General features: G+C 33.7%; 6 protein-coding genes across 6 annotated transcripts; 3 read left to right on the plus strand and 3 right to left on the minus strand.

The window, feature by feature from the left end:
* Positions 1-652: 652 nt before the first annotated feature.
* On the plus strand, positions 653-997 carry RO3G_14339 (uncharacterized protein; the record flags this gene model as incomplete). The annotated part of the gene is made up of 2 exons (XM_067668923.1): positions 653-675; positions 745-997. The coding sequence occupies 2 exons, from the start codon at positions 653-655 to the stop codon at positions 995-997; spliced, it is 276 nt and encodes a 91-aa protein (XP_067525024.1).
* Positions 998-2,468: 1,471 nt separating this feature from the next.
* Positions 2,469-3,031, minus strand: RO3G_14340 (uncharacterized protein; the record flags this gene model as incomplete). Its single annotated transcript, XM_067668924.1, has 4 exons — positions 2,469-2,493; positions 2,550-2,659; positions 2,724-2,839; positions 2,902-3,031. The coding sequence occupies 4 exons, from the start codon at positions 3,029-3,031 to the stop codon at positions 2,469-2,471; spliced, it is 381 nt and encodes a 126-aa protein (XP_067525025.1).
* A 949-nt stretch (positions 3,032-3,980) lies between these two features.
* RO3G_14341 (60S ribosomal protein eL31) lies at positions 3,981-4,381 on the minus strand (the record flags this gene model as incomplete). The annotated part of the gene is made up of 2 exons (XM_067668925.1): positions 3,981-4,003; positions 4,051-4,381. The coding sequence occupies 2 exons, from the start codon at positions 4,379-4,381 to the stop codon at positions 3,981-3,983; spliced, it is 354 nt and encodes a 117-aa protein (XP_067525026.1).
* A 547-nt stretch (positions 4,382-4,928) lies between these two features.
* Positions 4,929-6,173, plus strand: RO3G_14342 (uncharacterized protein; the record flags this gene model as incomplete). The annotated part of the gene is made up of 3 exons (XM_067668926.1): positions 4,929-5,197; positions 5,429-5,717; positions 5,787-6,173. The coding sequence occupies 3 exons, from the start codon at positions 4,929-4,931 to the stop codon at positions 6,171-6,173; spliced, it is 945 nt and encodes a 314-aa protein (XP_067525027.1).
* A 2,275-nt stretch (positions 6,174-8,448) lies between these two features.
* On the plus strand, positions 8,449-9,232 carry RO3G_14343 (40S ribosomal protein uS19; the record flags this gene model as incomplete). Its single annotated transcript, XM_067668927.1, has 3 exons — positions 8,449-8,451; positions 8,742-8,837; positions 8,891-9,232. 3 exons carry the CDS (start codon positions 8,449-8,451, stop codon positions 9,230-9,232), a joined length of 441 nt encoding a protein of 146 aa, XP_067525028.1.
* Positions 9,233-10,079: 847 nt separating this feature from the next.
* On the minus strand, positions 10,080-10,232 carry RO3G_14344 (uncharacterized protein; the record flags this gene model as incomplete). Its single annotated transcript, XM_067668928.1, has 1 exon — positions 10,080-10,232. One exon carries the CDS (start codon positions 10,230-10,232, stop codon positions 10,080-10,082), a length of 153 nt encoding a protein of 50 aa, XP_067525029.1.
* Between the last annotated feature and the right edge of the window lie 2,106 nt (positions 10,233-12,338).

A 12,338-nucleotide genomic window follows, 5' to 3' on the forward strand; every position in this document is an offset into this window, starting at 1 on the left:
GACCATGAGGCTTGGGATCAGGTCTTGGAAAAACAGGATAAGGAGGTTTCACTGGAGGTACGTTGATCATAGTGCTTTTTTTATTTATTTTTGTTAAAAAAATCCCCCATTTTAAATAGAAAAAGGTAAAAGAATGAACCCTTATAATTGAATGACAGTCTTTTCTCACTGACCACATTTCGGTATAAACTCTTCATTAAAGCCGGTTTTAAATAATAATAATGCTGCCACAGGTTATGATAAAAATGTCAGTATAAATTCTATGAACAAAGGAACAGAAACTAAATATAGAGATGACCCAATGGAAATACAACATGATAGACCTTCCAAATATAAAATGCGCAAGCGAACCTTTAAAGCATCGATCCCAACCCAAAACCCAAGCCAAAAAGCCCCAATTATTATGCATCTCAAGGCAAAGAAATTGTGATTAAGCCCCTTTAAAATAAACACACTTTAATATAGAGCATCTAAAAAGCTCTATAGCCTCCAACTTATTTGATTGTTACTAACATCAATACTATATCCATACCTTATTAATCTGTAACAGCTTTAATGATATAAATATTCAAAAGATAAATCATGTTTGATATAAAATGATATTTGATCTCTCACATCTTTCCCATTTTATTAGGTGATACTAGCCTTCATCATGAGTGAAAGATTCTCTACCAAGTACTTCAGCTGGCATCATGAGTACTGCTGGGGCACTTATTTCTATGTTATTTGTCATGATTTACTTAGGTTATCAAATACTCTGATCAGTGATTATCAAAATTGTTTGCTGACTTATGTTTGTTTTTTGTCTCTTAGATGTACAAATCAAAATTACAAAGTGGCCGTGCAAAACATTTCAGGTGCTGAAGAGCTTCGTGAACGTTTATGGAATCGGGATTTGGCAGCATGCCTAAATATGATTCATATTGCTCGTAACCTTCGCTTGCATGGTGAAATACCAGAGAGGTTTCAGTGTGCCAGTCCGCGTAGGCATACTTAGCTTCCTTGCGGCTTGAACTGCTGCCAGACCCTTTTCATAAACTAGCTCATAAAAAAATACTCTTTATCCTCGTCCGAGTACTTTCTGTAAGCACGTCTTCATTTCCCAGTTGAATGAGCCTCGACTAGTAACTCACTAGCGTGCTCAATTTCTTCTTTTTTTTTTTTTTTTTTATATATAACCTGCTTCTCAGGAGGCTTTAAGTCGATATACTGACCATAATTCGTAACGCTGTCTAATGGATAACTTTCGTCGTCAACCTCCATTTCAGTAATCACCGCTGCTTCTCCATTCTCTCCCACAAAATTTCCAAGGCCGTCTTCATATACAAAAGTACTCATAACTAGGGACTAATCAAATTAAAAAGAAACAGTAAAGAAAGTGTACTATAAAATGGCTAATTTGTATGCTGAATTTGGCTAAGATTACTTCAGGAAATTGGGTAATTGTGCTTTTTCTTCTACTTTTGCGAAGTTTTTTTCCTGCTTCTTCGCTAAATTTATTTTTACTTTTGCACCATTTTTCCTATTTTATTTGTACAAACTTTTTCTCAAAAGTATACTAATAATTTCGGAATAAAATATACGTGTTTTTGGACGAATTTTCATAATGGGAGTGTTGGTTATCAAAAATTGCTTTCTAATGGGATTTCTATAACTTAGTGAGTGTAGTAATAATTATAATACTATTGGATATATCTTTATATGTATTATTGAAATGAATAGCAGAAAAGTTTAATGATTGAATTGTTTGAATGATGGATGCGGAACTGGTAGAAGGCCATAGGAATTCTTAGCGTGTCCCAAATAGGGAATTTTTGTGAACAAAAAGAAATGCATAGCTGAATCAGGTTACTCTTGGCATGTAAAGTAAAGACCGGAAGGGAATTGGGTTGGTTGGAATTGATAAAGCAATTGTTTGTGGAGAGTTTTATCAGAGATCAATCTGTATAGGACATTTCGCTGGACATATGTGAGAGCAAGATGCCAGGAATTTTGTCATAGAGTTGCTTTAATTGCTGAGGACTTGAATGTGGATTGGATTGCTATCCCAAACTATTTATTGGTTGTACTCTTCTTGCCTGCATTGATAGACACACCAAATTGAAGACAGACTAAGAAGGAATGAAGATTGAACTGATTTTGCCGAATAATGCAAATGTGAGCAGGATTGTGTAAGGACAGATGAATGAGAAAGGAACATTCATAAAAGAAACCTTCTATACAAGCCAGTTTTTGACCAAGGACATTTAAAAACTTTCCTGTCATCAACTTGTGGGTATGTTTACTGCATAACGAATGCTTATTTCTTAAACATGCTCTTTAAATAATATTATAATTTAAATCGCGTAATATTTTCCATAATGATCACAGTAATTTAATGCTATTATATTTTAATGGCTATTCAATTTAAAAAGAAAGAAAAGCGAAGAAAGAAAGGGATTGTATAGATGAACATGCATATGTTCTTTTTAGTTGTTGACAGAATATTTGTAACTATAAGCATATGCGTTAGTAACTATCATGGTAAAACAATATCAAGTTTTCTTTACCCGCATTTTTTACAGTTATAAAATACAGTTTGTCCTTCATCGGCAGAACGTAACTGCATTGTATGGTATTCCATTTCGGGATGCCCACAACTGGGACACTTTTCTTTAATCTATGCATGTAAAAATGATATGTCAATTTATGTATGTAATTTGATGGTATATTTTGTTATTTACAATAGCTCTTGCTTGTTGTGCCTCTTTGCTCTGCTGAACCAGGTGACGCTTAGCTTTTAATGAAGATTGAAAAGAACGATCTGAAGAAGTGGTGATAACTTCAGTGGTTTCAATACCTTTTATAGTTTGAGTTTAACTTTTCTTTTTTAATACAAAGCGGACACTTCTGCTATTGTACCTGCAGTTCTAAATGCACAGCTGCATTGATTACAAAGTAAGATATCGTCATCACCACCCGCCATGTCTAAAAGGTTTCCACATTCTGGACAGAAAGTAAGTGAGCCAATTATGTTGGATGGTGCAGACATTATTTAATCAAGTAAAAAACAAAAAGTGGGAAGCTTGTAGGTAAATCTAGTCACATTAAGCCACTGCTTATCTGAAATAGATAAAACGCATATTTTTCAATTCTACTTTTATCCTTTTCACTTCCTTTATTCTAGCACAACTAAAATCAACCAAATAACATCACATCAATGCTCTTTATTCTTTAGTAATTAGAAGACATTTTATTTATTTGAAAATAAATGCAGAATAAAAAACAGTGACGGTTTAATTGGCTAATTGAGTATGGGAATGAGCAAATTTGATGACAATGTACATGTATTACTTAACAACGATTGATGACATAATGTACAAATCAAATTTTGCTTCGCATAATCATTAGCGAGTGATGTTTTAGTAAATGAGAGTAACAGATAAGCAATAATTTTAAATTATATTGAAACGTATAGATATATAGAACCTTTTGCATTGATTAAGAAAATTGTACACGTACATTCTTACCAAGAAAAATAGACAATACACAGACGTATTACTCTTGATAGAATTGTGATCGTTTTCAAATGTTATGTTAATCTAAAGATATTATTCTCCTACATGATTTTTGTTTTTGATACATTGTTTTCTACAAATGATTGTACAGTCTGGCTGGTGGATATTGTCGGTTACAAAAAAAGCAATTTTAATCATGATGCAACAAAATCTTGTCCAATAACACGTTTAAGGCATCTTTCTAAGACAAATTCCTTAAATATCTTTCTCAACAAAAATGATTTATTTTCAAAAAAAAATTGAATTAATCTACTCGTTATCATCGACAACAGCGGTTTCTAAGCCTATAGTTTTATAATAAAGCAAAAATAAGTTAAAATGTCGCTTCACAGATAGGAGAACCAAAAAAGTCTTGGTATGACAATTCTCCAACCTCTTGCGCTCACAAACTGCTGGAAGTCCCCAAATAAAAAAATCAATGGACTACACAACAGCGATTTGGAAAGCTAGATAGTTTAAAGGGAGAAAAGGATAGAATAAATAATGTACTTACCCTTGAAGCTAGCGACAGGAACATAAGTAACATAAGAATAAAGCTTTTCCTTGGCATTTTCATCATCATTACGTTTACGAGCAATACGAACACGAATGCGGTGGTTAATATGTTTGACACCACGAGACCAGAGAGACTTGTTCAAAGCAGGGTCGAGACGAACATCCTTGGTGCCCATAGCCTTTTCAGCGAAAGCTTTGACCGCTTTAACAGCATGAGGAGTACGTTTTCTCAAAGAGCGACCAAATACATGCTTGTGCAAGTGAATGGTGTATTCACGAGTAACAACATCAGCAAGAGTGGAACGCTTTTGAGGAGTAGACTTGGCCATGATAACTAGATTGTAAAAATTAAGTAAAAAAGGATGGATGGATGGATGGATAAGCCTACCTTTTCAAAAGCTGTCTGTGAGAAGAAACAGTTTGCTTGCTACAATAGTAGCCGGTGCTTGGACATATTTAGACTCAGAAGAATAACCAATAATTGAAAAAGTACTTACTGCCTCATGGCAATCTCACTGGCGATATGTGTATGATCAAATTCTTCTTTGCACTGCTCTGATGCTTCAGACTACTGAGAAAATAATCTCAAAGTTTTCCAAAGAAAAGATGTTTAGTCAAGGCTTCTCAGCTTATCCTATTCCTTCTGTTTTTCACCTTGTAATTTTTATTTTAAAGCAATTTTACTGTGACTTTTATGCGCATTTAATAAATTTGGTTCAATCATCGCTTAAAAACTCTTAAAATACACGACATAGAAAAATTGATTTAGCGTGTTTTTAAAACCTTTTCTTCCTCACGTTCATCATGAAAAAAATGGATAATATTGTTTACGAAGACGGCTTATGAAACCAATACGACAACAACGGAAATGAAATAATGGATGTTCAAATGGAAGTAAACAACGAAATGTATCCGATTGAAAAAGTGACAAATTTTGACATCTATATTGATTTGAAGCCCTCTGAGAAAGAAGCCAAAGAGAGAAAGAATTCATCTGCTGAAAAGCTTCAAATGGATGATAAAAAGGGCCCATACAAGCATTATAAGGATGTTGAGAAGGAGCAGCTTTTTTTTCTTGTTGAGGAAAAAGGAATGGGTGTTGGAGCTGCCGCTCAGAAACTCAACATTAATGTGCGCACAGCACAGTAATGGGTTTCAAAGAACAATAAAGATCCACAGGAGTATATTCAAATGTCGTCTGGTGGTGGAAGACCAGTCGGTAGGCCTCCTGTTCTAACAGATGAGCACAAGCATTACATGATTCAGTGGGCGGTCGGGAACGACGATTCTGTTGTACTAGACGATATGCTTGATGCTTTGACTGAAACGTTCGAATATCTTCAAATCACCAGAAGTGGCTTCTATAAGTTTGTTAGGCAAAAGTGTAGGATTACCTTCAAGAAAGCGCATCTACAACCTGTTGAGAGAAATAGACCTGAAAAAATTGAACAGCGCTATGAATGGGTTAAGAAATGGATGGAAACTGACTTGGATTTCACAAGTAATTGTGTGTTCATAGACGAAGCAGTCTTCCATATAAATCTCAAGAGAAACTTTTCTTGGCCCAAAGAAGGAAGTCGCGCAGTTGTACAGGTGGCCAGATCAAGAGCAAAGACCACTACCATTTTAGGTGCCATTTCTCCTTTCGGCGTTGTGAATATAAGTGTAAGACGTTCCTGAGCGCTGGCTCCGTCAAAAAAGAGAAAAGTAAATGGATGAACAAAAGCGAAAGAGAGAAATAATGGTGGTACAGTTACTGGCCATTACTTCAACTTTATAAGCAGTGTTTTGGATGTAATGGATCGTCATGAACAATTTCACGGACATTATCTGGTAATGGATAACGTACTCATTCATACACATGAAGACATTCAAAAACATATTGAAAGCCGCGGCTATGGGTATATGTATCTACCTCCTTACTCTCCTGAACTCAATCCAATTGAGCAATTTTGGTCTGTTTGCAAAAGCAAACTCAAAAGAGAACTGCTGTTGGATGAGGAAACACTAACGACAAGAATTGCAGATGCTTGCAACCGAGCCTTGTATAGCGACCTTCAAGGATTTTGTAGATATTCTGCATCCAAGTTTGACGACTGTCTTAATCGTAAGCCTATTTAATAAACTTGTGCATTTCGCGTATACAGTATTGTGTGATTTTTTTAAAACACGCTAAATTAATTTTACTTGCTGTGTGATTTTTTATTACAAAATGTGCAAATAATTTTTCCACGTAGTGTAATGCACTGCATTTTGCAGTTAGTACTTAACAAAGTGGTAGCCAATAATAAATCTCTATTTGATTTTTTTTAACAGCGTTAGAATAACTCCTCAGTACGATATTTTATTGTTTACAATAGGGAAGTTATTTCTGACCATTTTTAGAACTTAACTGCTACTTGTGTTAAGAGTATTATCTCGTACACGAACATGTTGATTGATAATTTATGTCGGTATATCCAGAAACATAAGATAAGATTCATTTTGTTAAGTTTAAAAACATCCTGTAATTAATACGGTTATTCTTGCTCATCATTAGATGATGCATAGGGACATTACGTTCATTACCAGCCTTCATTACTTTTCATACATTTGCAGTACCACCTTTGTCTACAATAAAATTATTCTTTCAGGTAACTAAAAAACGGCGCCATCAACATGTGCCATCAATTGAGTAAAGATGTCCAAAAACCAGGAAGCATGCAACCACAGTTCTCCAAATCTGCCCCTTTATTTAAGCGTTCTAAAAGATTTTGCTGCCATGTAAAAGAGCCTACCAAAAAAAAAACTAACAATGCTCGGAAATTTAAAGATCCTGAGAAATCAAAAGATGTTTTGCCTCTTCATTTATTCCTCTTATTTTCGTCTCCATTGATAAAATGGAGACGGTTATTGTTAATCACAATGGTTTAGCGTGCTTTGTTTACATAAAGATCCCCAGCAAATATTATACAAACCTGAAAATATTTATTAAAGTTTTTAGTTTAGAATTTGAAAGCAATATACAAATGCGATATTTATTGATGGTTATGTATACGAAATAATAGCGAAAATGAGAAAGAAACAATATTTTATTTCACTACACAGTCAACACTGATTTTATCCTGCTGCTTTACCTTTAAATAATATAGTACCTGACGAAGTTCGTAGCAAGTGACAAAGGGATTTTGATGTTCAAGATTTTCAGGGTTCTGCAAATAGAGAAAACCGAAAATTCAACATGTGTAGTTTAGAGCGACGTAGATGTCGATTTTTTTAATTTTTGAATAATGGGTCCGTAACTCATGAAGTTCGAAAAATCCTGTCAAAAAAATACTACGCAATGGCAAGATATGTTGAATAGAGCATAAGAGATGGAAAGAGAATGTTATGGAAGCAGTTTATATTCATTCTTCCATATCTAAAGCATGCGCAGCAACTCAAATACATACAGCAATACAAAAAGTAAGAAATGGAATGGTAAATGCTCCAATTAATAGAGGCAATAAATACAAAAAGTTAGAGAGGAAAGATACAAAGAGGAATAGAGGAACAAAAAGGAGAAGAAAAAATAGCGAAAAAAAACAAAGGAAAAAAAAAGAAACAATGAGTACAGCCACAATAGCTCATAGTTTTGGTTACGCAACAACGCAGTAGAATAGGTGAAACCAGAAAAAGTTTTGAGTTGGAAGAAAAATTCTTGTTATTGCGTTTGATAATAGTACGTTAACGAAAATAGTGTAATAAATAGAACATATAGAACAGGAATAATTGACGCTTTGTTGGAAGAATTGAATATAGGGAGAATATGGGAAGGATCACTGATTGCTATGATCGTTGGATTTCATACGTCAATTGTGACTAATATAAGGCTTCATTCAAACTTATACCGCATATCCCGCTTAGATGTACCATTTTTATGGTAAAAAGGTTTGGAAGAAAGTAGATATTTGCTGTGATAACTTTCAAGTTTGTAGAAGCTGTGGAGACATATAACAAGGTGATACTAATGCTTCCGAGAAATATAGAAACTAGTCAAATTGTCAACATAGATGACATGTCTTCGGAAGAGAAAACAAATCGCATTGCTTTTCGCTCATCACAGCAGTAAATATAAGTCCTTTTATATATTTATATGAGATCTTTTATTCTTTTCTCTATATTTGCTTGAAATACTTAAATAACTTTCCTCCTTATACATTCAATTGGTTTTTTTACGTTTTTTGACGTTAGGTTTCTCGATTGTTTCTTATAACAAGTTGTCATTTTATGTTTGGCTATCTACGAAGGACTTTCAATTCTAATATTACTGCTCGACCCGGCACAATTATGTTGGATTTAATTTTCCGCATAGCAATCGAAAGGACTTCATTACAGAAAGTTGGTGAAAATAGTGATCCTTCCTTTTGTGCTTAACATGGTATGTACATAGAGTGACGGTAGCTTGGAATACACAGATGAAAGTATAAATAAAACAGAGGGAAGAATAAAGGATGAAAAATTTTGATTTGTCTCAACACAAGAGGGATGGATAAACCATGTATGATGATTATTTTTGAAATGCATCCGATGTAATTTTGTATTTAATGGATCTAGCAACTGGAATATTTACACTTTTGTTTCCTTTCCCTAATTTATTGCTCAATCTAATTCCAAGCTTCCTTATGTGCAATTATCTCGCGGAACTAAATATTCATTTTACTTAATTAGGCTGACGAACAAACCGCCCCTAGAAAGAGAACTTTCCGTAAATTTACCTACCGTGGTGTTGAACTTGACCAACTCTTGGATATGTCTTCTGAACAAGTACATATTCTTTAAGCAATTAATAAAAAGATGGTGCTTAATCTTTTTTATAGTTTATGGAACTCGTTCACTGCCGTGCCCGTAGAAGATTCCAACGTGGTCTTAAGCGTAAGCCTATGGGTCTCATTAAGAAGCTCCGTGCTGCCAAGAAGGCTGCTACTCCTGGAGAAAGACCTGACGTTGTTAAGACTCACCTCCGTGATATGATCATTGTTCCTGAAATGATTGGTTCCGTTGTCGGTATCTACAACGGTAAGACCTTCAACCAAGTTGAAATTAAGCCTGAAATGACTGGCCATTATCTTGGTGAATTCTCCATCACCTATAAGCCCGTTAAGCATGGTCGTCCCGGTATTGGTGCTACTCACTCCTCTAAGTTTGTTCCTCTTAAATAAAGAACTTTTATACTGCATTTATGCAAACGTATTTGCACTGTAAACTTACACTTGATTGAAATAAATGTATTTTCCTAATCATCAGCTTTAAGTCTGATGAATTAAGGAATATACTCTAAATTAATGTAAGTTGTAATTAAAAATAAACACTTGCAATGTTTACCCGTTTATAAATGCATTTTTTTAATTTAGCAATGGGACGAAATGCACCATCATGTTAGTAGATGTGGAAATCTATTTCATGGACAGTGATCGGAAATAAAACTTTGACCCTTTTGTAAATTTTGAGTTTCAGAAAAGAGTACTGTGACAAATTTGGAAACTGCGAATTTTTTTTAAAAATAAGGCTTTTTAATTTTTACTCTTATGAGAAAAATTATAAAAGTGCATGGGACATGTTTGCAGCTCAATTGAGACAAATTAACAGAGAAAAGAAGCAAACATTAAAGAATAATATGAGCCTTTATCTTACTGCTGTTTATCATTAATTAGTTTAGGTTGAGATGGCTGTATCTGAAAACTTTATACTCGTTTAAACAAGATATTTTATTAAAATGCTTAAATGAGTACGCAGTGTTTATACACCATAATCGCCCAAGCCAGATCAACTGAGACGTAAAAGAAGCTAAAAAGTCCTTTATGGAAACAAGAGCAAAAAAGAAAAAATAGAAGTGAATGAGTAAGGAGGAAAAGATGTATCATAGACATCAATGTAAGCTCTGGGGAAATCTTTGCTCCCGAGGCGGATTGACAGTGTAGGCGGATCTTTTGTGTGAAGTAGGTATTTAGGTTCATAAAAGATGGTACAAGCGATTGAGTGAGCATGTTGGATGTTTAACCAGGGAGGCTACACATGGTCAAGAATATGTCCTGTGTAGTACTTGTATGGTGGGGCAAGGTCATACGACGCTAAGTACTCAAAGCCAATCAGGCCAGACTGGGCAAAGAGGTTGGCGACAGCATTGTACATAGGTTCATTGATAAGAGTAGGGTCGCGCATGATTAAAGGATCTAAAGTATCGAAATCATCACGAACTGTGATGTTGAATTTGCTAAATTGTGGACGAAGGTCAGTTTCATAACCAATGTGGATAAGGAAGCGGACTAAATTTCTGTCTGGATACTTAATATCCAGAATTCAATGGGTGTTGATGTGTAATCTGCAAAGGTTAGAGTGCAATTGTTGTAGAGGAAGGTGGCGTTGAATAAGTACATGTGTGCTATCTCGTAAGAATAAAAATGACTATAAAATCCAACGAGACTTAAAAAGTTATCTTTTTATTTAATATTATTATATTTACTATTTATATTCTTTTCATGAACATTCAATTAAATCCTTTTCAACTTACTTTAATTAACTATAGCTGTAGATCTAGTATAAATAAATTTTAATATGAATATCTGTTCCTGCTTATACAAAGTAGGATATTTATAATTATTTTGTAACTAGATCTCTATTTTTCATTTATGTCTCAATGTCTCATTTATGCTATATTAAAACCAACTTGTAACGTGTTAAAGGTGTGAATTTAGTTTATCACCGAATAATAGAGAAAAAAGGATTATAATAAATATTTCTAAGGCATTCACTACTCTGATTTCTTATAAATTGAATATGAATTATGTTTAAAGTATGTTGGAATACGATATTGCCCCTTCCAGGTCATAACTACTTCTGGATTTAGATTCATGAGTGTCCAATTGTGAAGACGAGTGTAAGTGAAGTTCTCAGTTGTGTAATATTGAGCAAAGCAATATGTGAAAGGTTTTTTGTTGACAATTCTAGTGAATGAACTGTGGATAGAATGTGAATTGACATTGTAGATTGGATTATTGGAAGTTTTTTTGAATTATTGAAAGGTAGCGTAAGACGTTGAGATGATGCGTATTAAAATGAATTGCAGTCATGGTTGATTTCTTGCTCTTTTACGGCTTGAATTGTCGTGATTTTTTCTTGTCTTTTTTCACTTGAACTAGGTTCAACATCACGTTGTCCATTTCGACGATTCCAATATTTTAGTATTGATCTGTTGTCGTGAAAGTATTTTTCAGGTTCCCAAGTATCATCTTTCGCATCATAGCCTTTTCAACATACTAAGTACAGTGAGTTCAAAAACCGTTTCAGTAAAATTGAAGCTCACACATTTATCTTTTTTCAAAAAAGTATTTAGAATACACGCATTCTCTTTTATTATGTTATTGTATCGCTTTTTTGCAATAAAGTAATGTACATCTCATCTTAATCTATGAAATGCATCTTGAGCAATGGCCATTTTTTTTTTAAAAAAAAGGCAATGACTGAAACTGTTTTTTAACTAACGTGCCACCAAGCTTAAACCTGATTTTTTTTTATAAGGAGCATAAGGCTCAAATTTATTAAGTGACGATGAATCAAATCACATTATTGTTTTTGGTTTTTATATTGTGCAATTTTTTGTTGCTTTTTTTAGGGGGAAGTGATGTATCCATTATTCATAACTCGATATGAAAGCAGTATTAATAAGCTACATGTAAAATATATTCAATAGACAAGCTACAGGTTAATTCGGATAATCTTCATTAAGGATAAGATGCTGCGTAATTGCACGGTTAAACTATATTAAATCCAGGAACTAAATCACAGTCAGCCGCAGTCAATCATATACGAGTATTCTATGACAAATATAACAATAGAAGAACACGTAATCCTTATCTATTTGTCATCAGCTATATCATACTCATTAATTATTAATCCATGTCATGAAATATTATCCGTGTTGTTGTAGAACAGTAACTGATTGTAGCTGACATTAATGAATATAAGTCTTAATACAAGATCATAATTAAAATAAAATAAAATATAAGTTTATTTAAATAAGATCATACAATCAATTCCAATTAAACATGTTCTTTTAGAATATGTATTGTATTCATGAGAGTTCTTTGATAAGAAGACGTATCAACTAAAATAACCAAATCCAATCCAATGTCAGGAATATTGCTAATCTTTCACATAATTGAAATAGCGCGTAAAATAACGTTATTCAATTCAGTGAGGAATTCCCAGAATAAAAGATAATCTATGACAGACATACAAAAGAACAAATGAAAAGTTTTCATAATCATA

Source organism: Rhizopus delemar, genomic scaffold (genome assembly GCF_000149305.1).
Source record: "Rhizopus delemar RA 99-880 supercont3.13 genomic scaffold, whole genome shotgun sequence".
In the NCBI taxonomy this organism is placed as follows: Eukaryota; Fungi; Mucoromycota; class Mucoromycetes; order Mucorales; family Rhizopodaceae; genus Rhizopus; species Rhizopus delemar.